Genomic DNA, 16804 nt, shown 5'->3' with positions numbered 1-16804 from the left:
TTTAATACATATTGGAAACTTTTATGAGTTCAAACTTTAACAATTTAAGTGGGAAAATCTGTTGCAGTTCATGGAGAAACTTCATGAATGATTCATGGACTTCAAACCTTTATCAGTTCAAATTTTTATGAAGTTAAAACTCCAATAAAAATTTCTTGGAGTCCGTGTTTTAACTAGGGGGTATTTTTTTTATTAAAAAACAACTAAACATGAAAGAGTTTTAAAATGCGGGGCTAAAGTTAACTAGCCCTCTAAAATATATTCATTTGTTAATTTCTCCTAGTTTACTCAAACATCCACTAATTCATTTTTATTTTTTTGATCACTGAAGTCACAATTTTAAGATTGAGATGGAGAAGGCTTATTACTTGAGCAAACTTCTCTTTATTTTATTCATTTTGATTGTTAACCTTTATAATTAGAATAATTGAAGTATTAAGTACTGGAGAACACTTTTTTAGCTTCGAACACAGAGAATACCAGTTGCGACTTGTACAAATGAAGGACATTTTTATACATTTATACTGTTATACATTATGAATCGAAGACTTCTACTTTCTGTAAATGGATTTGTGTTAATCTTAAATGTATGTTTAAGCAATGAATGCAAGAAAGCTAGTTTCCCAAACTCAAATTCCTCAAACTATCAAGAACTCTCTTCTTTGTGCTGCAATCGACCCACCCCATTCAAACCCACCATTTGTACCCAAGCCTCCTTCTATATTAGCAACTGGTCTTCTCAAGTCGTATTTTGAAAGGGGTCTGATTAGAGAAGCACGTACACTGTTCGATGAAATGCCTGAAAGAGATGTTGTTGCTTGGACGACCATGATTTCTGGGTACACTTCATGTAATCTCCATGGACGTGCTTGGATGGTTTTCTGTGAAATGATGAGGTATACGGATGTGCGCTACAATGAGTTCACGTTATCTAGTACGTTGAAGGCTTGTAAAGGGATCAATTCGTACTCTCATGGAGCTTTGGTTCACGGTTTGGTTCTGAAGCAAGGCATGAGTGGAAGTATTTATGTTTCGAATGCACTCTTGGATGTCTATGCTACGTGTTGTGTTGATATGGAAGAAGCATCTGCGGTTTTTCAGGAGATTAGAGAGAAAAATGATGTGTCTTGGACTACATTAATCGCGGGATATACTCATCGTGGTGATGGCTATATGGGGCTTAATGTTTTTAGAAGAATGTTATCGGTATGTATTTAGATATTTTCTGGCAATAGGCCAGTTAATGTATATAGAAAATAGTGCCACTTTAATCTTCTTGAAATCACCTGTTTTAGAAAAAATTGTATTCTAACTTTTCATGCTTTTTTGGTGTGTTTTTGGATGGACAGGAAGAGGGTGAATCAAACCCATTTAGCTTTTCAATAGCAGTCAGAGCTTGTGCCTCGGTCCACTCATGTACATATGGGAAGCAACTTCATGCTGCAATCACCAAGCATGGATTGGACTTTAATCTACCTGTAATGAATTCTATTTTAGATATGTATTGTAGGTGTAACAGCTTAAATGATGCAAAGCAATGCTTCCATGAAATGACTCAAAGGGATTCAATCACCTGGAACACTTTGATTGCTGGATATGAGAAGTCTGATCCATATGAATCTATCAGCACATACTCGCATATGGAGCTTGAAGGTCTCAGCCCCAATTGCTTCACATTTTCCAGCATTATAGCAGCTGTGGCCAATTTGGCAATTTTGAGTTGTGGAGAGCAGATTCATGGAAGAATCATAAAGAGAGGCCTCGGAGGGAACTTGGAGTTGGACAATGCCTTAATAGACATGTACGCAAAGTCTGGAAATATTGGAAGTGCACGTAGAATTTTTGATAAAATGCCCACGAAAAATCTGGTTTCGTGGACCTCAATGATGATTGGTTATGGAAGCCATGGATATGGAAATGAAGCTGTCAACTTTTTTGAAGAGATGGTTAAATTTAGAGTCAGGCCAGATAGGATAGCATTTGTGGCAGTTTTAAATGCATGTAGTCATGCTGGGCTTGTAGATAAAGGTGTAAGGTATTTTATGTCAATGGTTGGTGATTACAACATAGCTCCAGATCCGGAGATTTTTGGGTGTTTAGTAGATTTGCTAGGACGCGCTGGAAGAGTTGAGGAGGCTTTTAAGTTGATAGAGAGTATGCCATTTGATCCCGATGAATCTGTTTGGGGAACACTCATAGGAGCATGTAAAACACACAATCATCCAGATTTGGGCACGCTGGCCATAAGAAAGGTGTTGGCATTGAAGCCGAAAATTGCAGCAACTTATGTAATTCTGTCAAATATCTATGCAGCTGACGGTAAATGGGGTGACTCTGCAAAAATGAGGAAGTTGATGAGAAGGATGGCTACCAAGAAAGAGGCAGGGAGAAGTTCAGTAGAGATAAAGAATCAGAACTATAGTTTTGTTGCTGGAGATAAAATGGGTTCACATATGGATTGTGTTGATGAAGTTGTAAAAATCCTGGTCGAACATATGAGAGACACACGATATATTCCTGATTTGGACTTCTTTATACATAACTTAGAAGATGGAACTTGAAAAGTAACAGCAATGAGGTACAAAGTGTTTGCTGTTATATATGTTGGCATGGTGATTCATTTTCTTCAGAAGTCACGTTGCATTCTATACAAGAGGGGATTTTTTGAAGAAAGTTGAGGGTGGATAATCAATCAGTTTTAGTCAATAGTTGATACTGTCAGAAAAGGAACTAGTGGGTTATGTAACCAAGTAAAATCATTCTTTGCCATGACACAGTACATTTGAATTTCATGGAAAGCAATCTCTTGATTATTCTGAACCTTCAGTCTAGGGAATTTTCTGAATTCTAAAATGCTCCTGGAAGATCCAGCTAGGGGACATTGTTATTATGGGAAGATTGAACAACTCTATGATCTTCTTGTAATTCGCTTGTGTTCGTTAGTCATTACCATGTCTGGAAACAAAAACAGCTCGGTGCCAAACATGGACCAGCAGATATGATACATGGACTTCAGTGTATCTTTTGACTTGTAAAATGTTTTGGAAGATCCAACATCAGTACATTGTTATTATTTGAGGAATAATATGATCATTTAGAGATTTGTATCTGCTGTCTTTGCTATTCTGGGAGATAAAATTGCTCAAGTGATATTGCTAAGTCTCAGATCCGTATATTGAGTATGACCATTCTTTAGGTGGTGAAACACATTCTACTTGTACGTCAAAGTGGTTTCGGATTGTTCCGTAATTCTTGTCCGGAGGCTATTGTGGAATTGCTACTGTTTCTGATCCAGTCAGTTGCAATAGCTCATTGTCTAGGGAAAAGCTGGAGCATCATTCACGACATGCACCAGTCAACATTGTTATGAAGCATCATTGATCAACACCCAGATTGGTGCATAGGTGACATTTGTGTAAAATCATAGGTTGTGGTGAACCAACAAAACAGAACAGATGATCTATGCTAATGTTCAAGGTTGAGAGTTTTGCCCCCAACGGATAGTTTGCTAGTAAGCAGGCAGAGATGTAAAATTTTAACTTCATTTTTCCAGTTGATAAAATACATCATACAACTAGAAAGGGAGCAAAATACAAACATTACAGGCTCAAGGTCATGGAAACCTTCTTTGCTGCTTTGTATCACATTCTCTATCTTATCTACAGAACAAGTCATGATTTTGAGAAATAAGAATGTCATGTTACATGCCAGTTTTACAAGAGTATTGCTTGTATATTTGGCAGTATAATTCCACTGGTAGCCCCAACGCATTTGCTTCCACCATGTATGCATAAACTTGTTCATTAACTACTACTGAAATTCTTCAACACACTGCAAAATTAACATAGAAATGCACCCTTATTCTGTATGCTAAAAAATCAACAGTCCATGGTTATCTCTCCTATTCAGTTCAAGGAAATCAAATCTACAACTCCTTGTCCATCGACTGTAAAGATACCTGGAAAACATAACAATGAAACAGGTCAATTCTTCTTCTATTACTGACAAGTGACAACCTATATTCACCTGTTCAGCTTCAAATCTTCAAGAATGGGGTAAATGCTTTGATTAATACATAAATAAGCTGCTTATAGAGAAATCACACAAGCTTCCACTGCACTTTAGGTGGCGGCCCCCAACTCTAATTCAACTATTCAAGTGCATTATTAGATACTTAAGACTTATTCCAGTCACTGCAAGGTGATATACTGATATTACTATGTCACATTGCAGTAACATCGCAAGATTATACAAATACTTGGGTCCTAGAAGAGTAAGTGACCAAAAATTTCAATTTTGACAATGAGCTCCTTTTATGTTACAGTCCAGAATCTAATTAATTAAGATAATCAGATGGCACAATCTGAAATATGTGGAGATCTGGTAAGAAAATGGGAACTCAAGGAGTGAAAGACAGTGTAAGCATCAGAACCCTTGCCTTAAGATCCATATCCAAGGTCAGTGTCAACAAAATGAAGATTGAATTATCATGCAGGTTTGGCCATATGGGAGATGATAGCCTTGTTGGAGCCTATGCACAGGTCATTCATGAATGGAGGCCATTGGCCTGTTAATGTTGAAGATTGAGGCATTCAAGTTGAACAACCTTCATAATAGTTCTTTAAGGGCCAATAACAGGGTATTAGCTACCAAAATTCCATGCAGGAACAAGAGCCATCCTTAAAATGATGAAACCGATGCCGATCCCTCACCACAATTTCCCGATCAAAAGCTTTTGATATTAGTTTTGCTGCTGCGTGACAATCACTACATATTCGTAAGTTCTTGATTATTCTTATAGGAGTAGGAGGAGCGATAGCAATGAGCCCATAGGCAATTGCAAGCTTTTCACTATGTCTAAACAGGGTACTTTCTTTTTCTTCCTCATCAATATCAAGTAAAACCTCATCTGTGTCTGGGGCATAGCCCATTATTTTCAACCGTTTTTCCATTTCAGCCAACATTTCTTCAATTTCATTTATCTGGGAATGAGACTTGTCTCCTGCCAAGAATTCATGAACAGCACCATTTGCTTCAATCATACTGCAGCCAGGAACTTTAACAACCCCCTGCCGCGTCATTGCTACTCTAATATCCAGAACACTATCCCAATTACCCTTTGAAGCATATATGTTGGACAGTAACACATGAAATCCATCATGATCTGGCTGAAGTTCAAGGAGCTTCCTTCCAACTCTCTCCCCCATTTCACTATTACCATGTTTTCTGCAAGCTCCAAGAAGAGCACCCCAAGTGGCAACATCAGGAGCTATAGGCATACTGTCAATAAGTGTCTCAGCTTCTTTGAGCAACCCTGCACGAGCAAGTAGATCAACCATGCATCCATAGTGCTTGATATTAGGTTCAACATTGTAATGTCTGGTCATAGCATTAAAGTAGGAGCGGCCCTCATCTACCAGTCCCATATGTCGACAGGCACCAAGAACTGCGACAAAAGTAACCTCATTAGGGGTTACACCACATTCCTTCATCTTCTGAAACATGTCTAGTGATCTTTCCACCTGCCCATTCATGGCCAACCCAAGAATTAAAGCATTCCAAGAAGACACCCCTTTTTCTTCCATTCCATTGAAGACTTCCAATGCATTCTCCACACAACCACATTTCATGTACATGTCAAGAAGAGTTGTGCCAAGAATGCTATTCACTTTGAGCCCATTCTTTCGTATGTAAGCGTGAATCCATTTTCCTTGATCAAGGGCAGACAAGTGGGTGCAAGCCGAAAGAACACTGACCAAAGTAGTTTCATCAGGCTTATTGTCCTCATGCAGCATCTCCTGAAACAGTGCTAAAGTCTCTGAGAAATGATCATGTTGCGCATAACCAGAAATCATTGTAGTCCATGACACAACATCCTTCTCAGTCATGGAATCAAATAATTCTCTAGCCTGCTCCAGAGAGTCACATTTCAAGTAGCCAGAGATCATTGAGTTCCACGATATCTGGTCCAGATGACTACTCGTATCAAACAATCTTTGTGCAGCCATTACATCTGCACAGGTAGAGTACATATGGATTAAAGCATTTTGAAGGTTGACATATGATTCAAAACCAACTCTTATAACCAATCCATGTACTGATTCACCAGTTTGAACAACCAACAAGTGTGCACATGCAGACAGCACACTTACCGCAACAACCTCATCTATGGAAATTCCATTAGAACACATTTGCATAAACAAATCCAACGCTTGTGTGTACATCCCATGTTGCTCATAGCAAGAAATTAAAGCAGTCCAAGAAACCACATCTTTTTCCATCATTTCATCGAATAATTGACAAGCCTCACTCATCCTACCAGACCTACCCAACAATACAATCATAGAATTGGATGCAATAACATTCTTCATAGGCATCTTATCAAAAATTACTTTTGCCTCATCAACATTTCCAACTTGAACATAACCTGCCAGTATCGAATTCCACGAAACCGAGTCCAGAACAGGACTTTCATCAAACATCTTCCTTGCATCAATCAAGTTTCTACAGACAGCATACATGTTAATCAAAGTGTTCTTAACATAAACATCCGAACCAAATCCCGTTTGAATAACATGATTATGAAACTCTTTTCCTTCGGCTTCGGACAATCTAACTGTGCTAGCTTGAACCAGAAGCGGAAACGTATAATTATCAATACATACATTATTTTTCAACATTGATTTATACAAAAAGATTGTATTTTGAGGCTGGTTTCGCTGTAAATAAGCTCTCATCATGGTATTACAAATAAACCCATTTGGATTATCTATGTAATCGAAGATTTTATGAGAGTAATTAACGTGAATGAAAAGTGAGTCAGTGGAAAACTTGAGAATCCTGCTTGCAGCATATGTATCTCTGATGAACCCAGTGGAGATCATTTGTGAAAGAATTTGCCCAAAATGCTTAGAATTTTGGCATTTTAGCAGAAGAACCTCCAAGATTGAGAGGTTTATGGTTATTTTTGAGGTGAGTCTTTGAACAAAATTTGACTTGAAGGGTGAAAAGGCACATACCTTTGTCAAATTCATATAGCTATGTCCTTGTTTGTTAAAGTAATGAAAAGAGCTATGGATTATAAAAAAAATGGTGGAAAATTGAGGTGACCGGAGATGTCGCCGGAGCATTGAGTTCCGAGGATCGGAGATTTCTATTTGGGTTTTTCCAGTTTGTTTTTCGCGCCTTTCTTGTTTTGATATTATGCGAGAACAGGGGGATCTATTTAAATTAAATTCACTAGCATCAGTTTTCGGTCAGTCCCTTCAATTTCTCTTATGCTTGAAACAAATTACTTACTAAAATAATACTAATTCGAATTTCGAAAGTCATATAATTTAAGTTTTATAGTGTATTTAGAGATAAATTTTTTGAAGTATTAACATATTTTTAAAAATTACGTAAAAAGTAGGAGAAAGTAGTATAAGTCATAATAATTGATAATTCTCAAAATTACGATAAAAAATAGACTTATTTGAATCTCAAAATTTTAAAGATACTACGTAAATTGGGACGGGTGAAGTGACTATTTACTACCACATTCGTCCACTTTTAATTGTCATGATTTCTTTTTTAGTGTCAAACGGTAAAACTTTGACTAACATTTTATGATGTATTTTTTCATCATATTGATATGCAAAATATTACTATAATTTATAGTACTTTTTGTATAGTTTTTGAATATCTTAATTTTTTATTTAAAATATCAAATTATTATAATCTAATTTAACTTTAAAAATTAATTAAATTGACTTTTAAAAAGTGTAATATAACAATTAAAAATAGACGGAAGTAACAAATTACTACTAGCCACTCATCGTTTCCACTCCCTCGTATTTTACAAAAACACGACAAAATATCAATCTCCAACAAATATTTTAATGATATTAAGACTGTATATAAAATTTGAATAATTTAAACCTATTAAAAATTGGGAATTAATTGTGAAAGAAGAGAAGAAAAGCAAATGCACTAAATAAATTAATATTTAAATAATTTAGATTCAAAGCTTCATTAAATATAAATAAATAAAACTTAGGGACCCTTTAGCACAAGGTTAGAGAACATTTTTTTTGATTTCCTATTTGGTGTTTGGAGTTTGTATTGAAGCGCCGATTAGATTTTCAAATCGCATATTACAGAACCCACTCAAGGATAACGCTCCCAACAAGGTTAGAAAGCTTTCTTATCCTACCACTTCCATCTTCGCAATTCACCTAATCAACAACGTTTTAATTGCTTCGGTTATTGAGTTATTTTATTTTTATGCACATTGATTTCAAATGTTAACTTTTTTTTTAATGCTGTCCTTCTCTATTCGACTCTTTATGCTAGAGTTGTTAAAGAGAAATCGTTATGAATTAAAAATTGTATAAAGGTTAAGAGCGATGATTATTGCTTTTATCCATGGTCTCTAACTTAACGATTGAGAAAAATACATAGGATAATTTGACATTTAGGGTACAACTATATTTTAATTATTTTTAAAAAAAGTGAATGAAACATGTGACGATACAATTAATTTTTTATATGTATTATTAGTGGAAAAATAATTTAAAACAGAAGAAATGTGCATAACATATTTAGAGAAAGATTATGATGTAAAAGTACCAAATACATAAGGGATGTAAAAATAATTTGGCTACAAAGTCAAACTTAAAATGGTGTTTAATAGATTAAACTCCTAGAATTAAGTGTTAAAATGGAAGGAAAAAAAAGAGGACATGTTTAAAGGACTATCTATCATATGTTTGCAATAATGCTATTTCAAAAAGTGCAATATTAATATGTAGTTTCATAAGTGAGGTTGAGTAGAATTTAGCTTAGGCATTGTTTATTCTTTTTTTTTTCCGTGAAGGTAAAAAGACGATTTTGGAAAATTAACCCTATTTCAAAATTATAAGGGATTGTTTGGTAGTTGATTTGGAGATGATTTATGTAAGTATTAAATGATGCATAAGTAATGCCACATTTAATAACTAGCTAGGAGGTAAGTTATGCAATGTTTGATTGCAATTTAAAAGGGCATAATACATAAACATGACATTTAACTTGACTTCAACGAATAACTATGTTCTCCAACTTTGAATGTGCACAAACAAACACTTAAACTTGTATGAAATTGAACAAGTAGACACAAGTGTCCTACATGGCACAATACATGTAAGACGCCATGTAGGACACAAAATTGTCATGTAGGACGAATGTGTCCATTTGCTCAATTTTATACAAGTTTAAGTGTCTATTTGTGTACACCCAAAGTTAAAGGTCATAGTTGTCAACTGACGTCAAGTTAAGGGTCATGTTTATATATTATACCATTTAAAAACTCGCATAACTAATACATATATAAATTATGTAGAAATCTATGCAATAAATAATAGTACATGAATAACTAATAAATAATATATAAATCTCCTTGTAAATAATTCATGTATTACTAATACCCTGCATACGAGCACCAAACGACCCCTTAAAAAAAGTTAAAATATGCCACCAACCCCCAAAACAATCTGGCCAAAACTTGTCATTCTTCTTCACCGTCTGTCTGTCAGTCTTCTCTCCGCCATAATAAAATTCTTTCAAATCTCATATAACCGCCAAAACTCAAGAATCTTCCTTTCATCTTCTTGCAGCCATGGAAACTGAAACTGAAATGCTCAATACTTACTTCTCAAATGGCGCAGAAGTTGAGATTAGCAGTGATGAGGACGGTTTCCGAGGCTCGTGGTATGAGGGAATAGTGGTACGACCCATTCAGAAGAAACAGAGGACGAATAAAGACGACGACGACGACGACGAGAGTAGCAATAAGCTGCGGGTATTGGTGGAGTACAAAACACTGATGGCGGATAAAAAAGGTAAACGGCCATTGAAGGAGGCAATGACCTTAGTTCAGCTGCGGCCACGGCCGCCACCTGAACGGAGGAGGAAGTTCAAGGTCAGTGATGAGGTGGATGCTTATTACAATGATGGGTGGTGGGAGGGTGTGGTCATGGAGGTGTCAAGTGATGGGAAGTACTCTGTGTTCTTCAGGGGAACAAGGGACCAGCTGGAATTTGAGGAATCTCGGATACGGATCCATCGTGAATGGGCCAATGGTGAGTGGACCCCACCATTTGGGGACGAAGGAGAAGAAAAAAAAAGAAAGGAGGTAAGTTCCTTTTTCGTCTCGGATATGAGTTTCCTTTAATCAATAAAATGTGTTAGAGAACTTGCAAATTCTTGCTTGAATGGCGTTATCTGGGTTCTTACTTTTCTTTTAGGCTCTTTAGGGTTATCAATGTGTTTTAGCTCCCAATTTACTTAGCAGAAGCTAAGAAAGTTGGACTAGAAAATACTCTCTATAAGTTCTTTGGATACAGTTTAAATCTGTTGCATTTCTTGGGATAGTTGATTTGAAGACTTGAGAGGGAGGATATATCAATATGCATTGGAACTTCGCAGATATAGGGGAATCTAACAGCTTTCTGAGTAGAATCAGTTTACACTTCCTGGATAGGGTGTTTTTATTTTCAGCTGATCAAGGGAAACTTGAAAGTTAAAAGAAGTCTACTTGCTAGTTTCTCACCTTTATTTTTTTTGAAACTGGTAACTTTTTGTATTCCTCGGCATTAAGGGCGATGCTGGTAGCCTCCAAAAAGGTATTACAAAAGAAAAGAGAAGATAGAATACTTACAAAAGCCTAAGCCTAACGAAGTACTAATTAGTAGGTTATAAAATCTACTAGTTGGATCTCTTCATCTATATCTTGTACTTTACACCAAAAGCCTAAGGAAGTAATAACTTCCCATTTAGTCTTTTCTATAGTACATTCTTTCCCTTAAAAAATTCTCTTACTTTTCATATGATCCACCATATGCAAGTTAGAGCTGGTCTCCACCATCTCTTCTGACTCTTGCTGCCTCCCCTTCTAATCCAGCAGCTTAGCAGGCCTGATGTATGTTCTGGCATGGTCCAGTATATGTTGGCTATGCTGGTAAAAAAGGGCCCAAATCTATGTTGCTCGGACTCTTCAAAAATGTCAACGGATGCATGTAGGTTTCTCCTAAAGTAGTGTATTTTTGAAGAATCCAACACGGGTGCGGCATTGAAAGTGAAGAGTCCACACAACTTAGGCCCAAACCTTTGTTGTGTTACCTTATAGTGAAGAAATAGGTGTCTCTAGAGCTTATTTGCACAAAAAATACCTTGAGGCAATGATGCCTCTCTTTTGCAGAGCCTCATGACTCAAGCATGCTCTTTTGGATACCAACCAAGTGAAACACTCCACTTTGGTTAGAGTCACATTCTTCCAGAGATGCAACTTGAATATCATAAAAGCTGTTAGAGTGGGTAAAAGTCCCACATTGGTTGGGGAATGGACTGGTGGTCTCCTTATATGGACTTGGGCAATCCTCCTCTCATGGGCTAGTTTTGGGGTTGAGTTAGGCCTAGGTGCCATATCTTTACATGGTATTAGAGCCAGGTCCATCCCCGTTTGGGCTCCCGGTCCACGCTCCAGTTGGGCCTGGGCGTGAAGGGGGGTGTTAGAGTGGGTAAATGTCCCACATTGGTTGGGGAATGGACTGGTGGTATCCTTATATGGACTTGGGCAATCCTCCCTTCATGAGCTATCTTTTGGGGTTGAGTTAGGCCCCAAGTGTCATATCTTTACAAGCAACACGAATTGTGCTTGAATATTTACAAAACGATACAGCTTCACTTCAAATCAACATGGATTTAAGTGGTGTGTTAACAGAGATTCTGCATCATTAATCAAATCCTCTTTACCACTCAGGTGGAATACTATTGAAAAGAAGTAGTATGAGATGACTATGCAAGTATATAGGAGTATAAATGGTATTGTCATTGATAAAAATAATTATTTTAAGCCAGGCTTCTGACATCTCTTGTGACCAATCTAGCTTCAGCATAGATGCTAAACGCATGCGCCCAGAAACAAAATGGGAGTTGGAAGCATGTTTCTATTATTATATCCAACTGATGAGCAAATCTGGCACTTGAGTTCATCTGAAATATGTCTATATTTACCATTTCTTTTCATGATTGTAATTCGTACATGTCTGTATGAGATAACACATAAACAAAAATTATTTAAATAGGGCATACATTTTTCAAGTTTCAGACTTTCTCTCAGTTCTGTTCATGTGTTTCACTTTTTGATTTGTTTCTTCTCTCTCCCCGTTTTGTTTGACAAAAACTCTCAATTCTGTTTTTGTGTTTCACTTTTTGATTTGTTTCGTTTCTCTCCCCACTTATTTTGACTTCGGCATGAAATACAGAAACTTGTATCTACTGAAACAAAACCCAACAACGAAGCTGCAGAAATTTTTAGCGAAGGGTCATTAGTCGAAGTCAGCAGTGATGAAGAAGGTTTTGAGGGTGCTTGGTTTGTTGCAACTATTGTCAAGTTTTTAGATAATGGTAACTACCTGATAGAGTATCAGACCTTAAGAAACAATGACGATACAGCGTTTTTGCAAGAAGAAACTGATCGTTTGCATATACGACCTCGTCCACCTGATATTGGATCTTTTGAAAGCTTCAAAGTCCTTGAAGAAGTTGATGCTCTGCACAATGATGGCTGGTGGGTGGGTGTGATTTCTAAAGTACTTAAAGGCCAGAGATACAAGGTTTACTTTAAGGCGAGCAACGAGGAATTGGAGTTTAAGCATGCTGATATACGGCTGCATCTGGACTGGACCAATGGCAAATGGGTCAGAGCTTCCCAGGTACAGTTTCCTGGATGACCGAATTAAAAATCCATGAATTAGATTAAATTTTTCCTTGGCATGGAAGACCACACATTCTGTCCTGGAAAAAGATCTGCTTTTCTTTTATTGTTATGTGACATTGCTTTTTGATCTATATATGATGGCAAAATGACTCGTGAAGGTAAACTTGCTAATAAACTGGAAAGTAATTTGCAGGTTCTGTTTCCTTCCTTCAAGTATGTATGTACTCATAGACCTTCTGAAATCTGAACTCCAGCTAGCTAAACACTGGTGATACTGTAATGTTAGATAGCTCTTATATTGGAGGAACAGAGTTCCGGCCACCCATCCCCCCTGACCCTAACATGAACAAACCCCGTCTCTCTCTCTCTCTCTCTCTGTATACCCTCTATCCCTAAACAAATCCTAGATGCTTTTACGCCAATTTTTGGATCACCACAATATATGTGATTCTAAAGAGACAGGATCCAGAGCTTGCTGCCATAGACTGCCTAGATCTTGTTCAGTATGGTAACTTGTTCATACACATTTGGTTACTTCTCCTTGCTCTAGCTGATATCCACTGCCCACTAGCCCTAAGAGTTCCTGTAATAAGCTTCAATTTCATGACTAACATTTCTGAAGAGATATTTGGTACTTGTATGTGAACTAGACTAATACACTGCTGCACATATAAACTCCTTAGCTAATATTATTATCTTAAAGCTATCAACATACTACTTAGATGTGTATCTTACATTCAATTTGATCAATATTGACATACTTGATTTTCCAGGCATTAAAGTTGTGATTTTCGAGAAATTGCAATGTTGGAAGATCTGCAATCAGGATTTGTAGTGTGGCTTCTTAATGGTATATGCTTTTCTCTTAGTCATTTGTTCATTATTCATCTTGTACTGAAGTTGTGATGTATATAGTGTGGTAGAAATGTATGTTAGGTACATACTTATCTTCCTATTTGAGGAGTTGGAAAAATCCTATGTTGGTGGCAAAAGTATAGTCTAGTGCTTTATTTATAATGGGTCTAAAAATTGGTTTTTTGCTATTGTTGATTCCAACAGTTTTACAACAACACACCCAGTGTAATCCCACAAGTGGCTCAGGGGAGGGTGGTGTGAACGCAGATCCTTACCCCTACCTTGTGAAGGCAGAGGTTGTTTCTAAAAGACCCTCAGCTCAAGTAAAACAATTCAATGGTTTTCTTAGTGTGAAATTCTAGTTTTCTCTTCAAACTGTAGTGAGGCTAACCAAGTTCTGTCTTGAGGTAACATGCACCTCTATGTATACCATCTCTGGCCCCTTAACCCCAATTCTCATGGTATAATTGTCTTAAATCATCCTTTTGATCCCTATTCTCTTTTATCATTCCCCTAGACTCTGAGGCGCTTTTAGCTACTATCAACTACGACTATAGATTATAGATATAGTTGCCTTTGCTTTCAGACTGTTCTAGCTTTTACTACCTGCCATGTGTTCATTTTAACAAAGCTCCTTTTGTTTTTAAAACGGTTTGTCAAGTTGCCTTGATTTCTCATCTCTTGATTTTATTTTATCTGGTTGTCTTGCAAATCAGTAAACAAATTTTTTCACCCTTTCTCTCTTTTGCCTATTTCCCCCGGTAATGCCTTGTTTGGGCTGCCTATTCCAGCTTATCCCCTTGTCCCATCAGGCATCTAGTGTCCATCCTTCCCCTTGCGGGCTCGCCTTGGTCCCAAGTAACATTCTTACAGGACTAATGAGCAGCAGAGCTTTCTCTTATCTTGACTGTACTCAGGGGCTCATGCCCAAAATGTAGGCTGCCCTTATGTCATTCCTTCATGGTGTGGCGACTATTCTTTTAACTACTTAGGGTTCCTTATTTACAAAGGACTAACAACTGTGTTCCTCATCTAAAAATCCTTCTATGCACCAACAAGCAGGGATTCCTGACCATACAGAAGTTACTTCAACCGCTCCTTTTGAAGTTTAAGTTCTTGTTTTGTATCTTTACTCTGTCCCTTAGGCCTGCATGCTTTTCCAACATCTATGTAATTTTTTTGCATATTTTCTCGACCTCCTTTCCTCTACTGATTAATAAGTCTCTCTTACCTGAAACAAGAATCTTGTACTTCATTTCATTGTTTCAATAGCTTACTTCCAACTCATGGTTCCTAAGCTTAGTAAGGTTGATTCACGTATTGTTCGAGTGTGTCACAGTGTCTTTACTACATCCATTTTTGTGCAACTTTCGAGCTAATTTAGTGTTGCGTATGTGAATTGTTTGCATTGAGGTTCTTGATTAATAATACTTTATTAAGTAAGTTTTCAAGTTTAGCCATATCTAATCTTTCATTTACTTGCCTCTGTAGGTTTAACGGATAATGTGGTCTGCTCAGGTTTGTAACATATATTAGGATGTGTGGATTAGAAAGATTGTGGCCTATCAAGAATTTGAAAATGAACCCTGTACTCCTTTAGAGAAGCCTTACAGGTGTGTCAATATTGTTGTGCTAAGTTAAATTGTGTGTATAGACTGCTCTAGTGTAATCCAAGCCTACGGACAACATCAGTTGTTGTCAACTTCAAGATTCATGCACTTATATAAATTTGTACTTCTTTTGTTCTTAATGTTATGGGGCGGAAATATTATTAACATTGTCAGTTCTATCATTTGAGTTTATCCTATGTATGAACGTACTCGAAGGAGATCATCACATATATCGGAGTGTAATTTTAAACTATGTATTTATACGTTTTCAAAAGTTGATTGTCATTTGATCAGGGGATTACGGATTTGAGCTGTGAAAAGAGTCTCTTATACAAAAGGAGGGTAAGGTTGTTGTACATTAGATTCTTATGGATCACTTTTTTCTGGGTTGCTCTGACTTTGATAGCAATGGCCGTTGAGATTACTACAAAAAGAGTAGCACGTTTTTCTTCGTATTATTATAATAATAACGTTTATATTTCTTTTTTTGAAGATGTGAACTAAGAAGTTAATAGAACAAATATAGCTGAAAAAATTAATTAAACTTTGCATCCCGTAAATGTAGCCAAATTGCACTTTCATGTAATTTACATTACTTTTTAGTTTTTAAACAACCAATAGTTCTAATTCAGCAACTTGATCAATTTTGGGAGGGCAATAAAAAGTGGCAGATTGATACTCCCTCCGCCACAAATCGTCTGTTATGATTTTTAAAAATATTTACTAAATATAATCTATCATTTACTAAGTTCTCACTATTGTAAATATTTTTTATCTTAAATTTTTAAAGTAACATTTATAATGAGACGGAAAAAGTATTCTTTTACCATTTTATCTTAGTGATAATTATTCTTAAACACTATAAATACTTTAATTATCGAATGATGAATGACAAATAGAGAGATTATATATTAGTAGTAAAACACGAAAAGGGGGAAAATAATCAAAAACTTCTCCAAATTAATTTTAAAAAATTAAGAAGAATGAGAAACACGACATGTAAGTAATAAAAAAAATGTACGTGTACTGTTGGTATTTTCCAACAACAAGACTGATAATTATTCATTGCTGATGTCTTAATTATGAGTTAGGTACCAATCAATAATTGTTAGGTGATGATTTTAATTAGGACACCTACTTTAGTCCAAGCCATTTTTTTTTAATTCTTCTCAAACGTATTCTATCTTTCTTCTTTTTCTACACGATTGGAATCCTCTCACTGATTTTTTTATTTTTTTACCAAACTCAATACTTTTTAGGCCAGCATTTATGAATTGTGTGTTCTTGAGTCTTATTTTTATTGTGATAATTATTTTTCTTTTATTTCGTAAAAGTAATTTCTTCAATTTAATTTATTTATCTTACTTTTCTTTTTTGTTCGTTTAAAAAAAAATGATTCTTTTTTTTTGTACTTTTAATTCTAAGTTTCTACATTACATGTTTAAGACTAAGATATTTTTGGTATATTCTATATATCTTTAGTGTAAGATCACAACATTCAAAACAATTCTTTATTTTCATAAACATCATGTCACGTCAAAATCAGAAATCGGCGGGAGTCTATATATATATATATTAAAACTTGATCTGTCATCTCAAT

The 16804-nt window shown here is 36.1% G+C and overlaps 3 protein-coding genes across 4 annotated transcripts; 2 read left to right on the top strand and 1 right to left on the bottom strand.

The window, feature by feature from the left end:
• The first annotated feature begins 292 nt into the window (after positions 1-292).
• LOC102588331 (putative pentatricopeptide repeat-containing protein At1g56570) lies at positions 293-3103 on the top strand. Its single transcript, XM_006344727.2, has 2 exons — positions 293-1206; positions 1350-3103. Exons 1-2 carry the CDS (start codon positions 601-603, stop codon positions 2559-2561), a joined length of 1818 nt encoding a protein of 605 aa, XP_006344789.1. The 5' UTR covers positions 293-600; the 3' UTR covers positions 2562-3103.
• A 423-nt stretch (positions 3104-3526) lies between these two features.
• Positions 3527-7178, bottom strand: LOC102581387 (pentatricopeptide repeat-containing protein At3g62890-like). Its single transcript, XM_006344791.2, has one exon. The coding sequence runs from the start codon at positions 7128-7130 to the stop codon at positions 4647-4649; it is 2484 nt and encodes an 827-aa protein (XP_006344853.2). The 5' UTR covers positions 7131-7178; the 3' UTR covers positions 3527-4646.
• Positions 7179-9481: 2303 nt separating this feature from the next.
• On the top strand, positions 9482-15457 carry LOC102580710 (uncharacterized). 2 transcript variants are annotated; one of them, XM_015307562.1, is made up of 4 exons: positions 9482-10153; positions 12285-12734; positions 13513-13589; positions 15086-15457. In XM_015307562.1, the coding sequence occupies exons 1-3, from the start codon at positions 9638-9640 to the stop codon at positions 13525-13527; spliced, it is 981 nt and encodes a 326-aa protein (XP_015163048.1). In that variant the 5' UTR covers positions 9482-9637; the 3' UTR covers positions 13528-13589; positions 15086-15457. The 2 variants fall into 2 exon arrangements, with proteins under 2 accessions (XP_015163048.1, XP_015163049.1); XM_015307563.1 differs by lacking the exon at positions 13513-13589.
• The last annotated feature ends 1347 nt before the right edge of the window (positions 15458-16804 follow it).

The sequence above is a fragment of the Solanum tuberosum genome, unplaced genomic scaffold, assembly GCF_000226075.1.
Source record: "Solanum tuberosum cultivar DM 1-3 516 R44 unplaced genomic scaffold, SolTub_3.0 scf00060, whole genome shotgun sequence".
Taxonomy (NCBI): Eukaryota; Viridiplantae; Streptophyta; class Magnoliopsida; order Solanales; family Solanaceae; genus Solanum; species Solanum tuberosum.
This window is presented reverse-complemented; position numbering and strand designations above follow the sequence as displayed.

Coding starts and splice junctions, on each gene's coding strand:
- LOC102588331 (XM_006344727.2), top strand. CDS start 601: ATGAATGCAAGAAAGCTAGTTTCCCAAACTCAAATTCCTCAAACTATC. Junction 1,207..1,349: donor TTTTTAGAAGAATGTTATCG/GTATGTATTTAG, acceptor TTGGATGGACAG/GAAGAGGGTGAATCAAACCC.
- LOC102581387 (XM_006344791.2), bottom strand. CDS start 7,130: ATGCTCCGGCGACATCTCCGGTCACCTCAATTTTCCACCATTTTTTTT.
- LOC102580710 (XM_015307562.1), top strand. CDS start 9,638: ATGGAAACTGAAACTGAAATGCTCAATACTTACTTCTCAAATGGCGCA. Junction 10,154..12,284: donor AAGAAAAAAAAAGAAAGGAG/GTAAGTTCCTTT, acceptor CATGAAATACAG/AAACTTGTATCTACTGAAAC.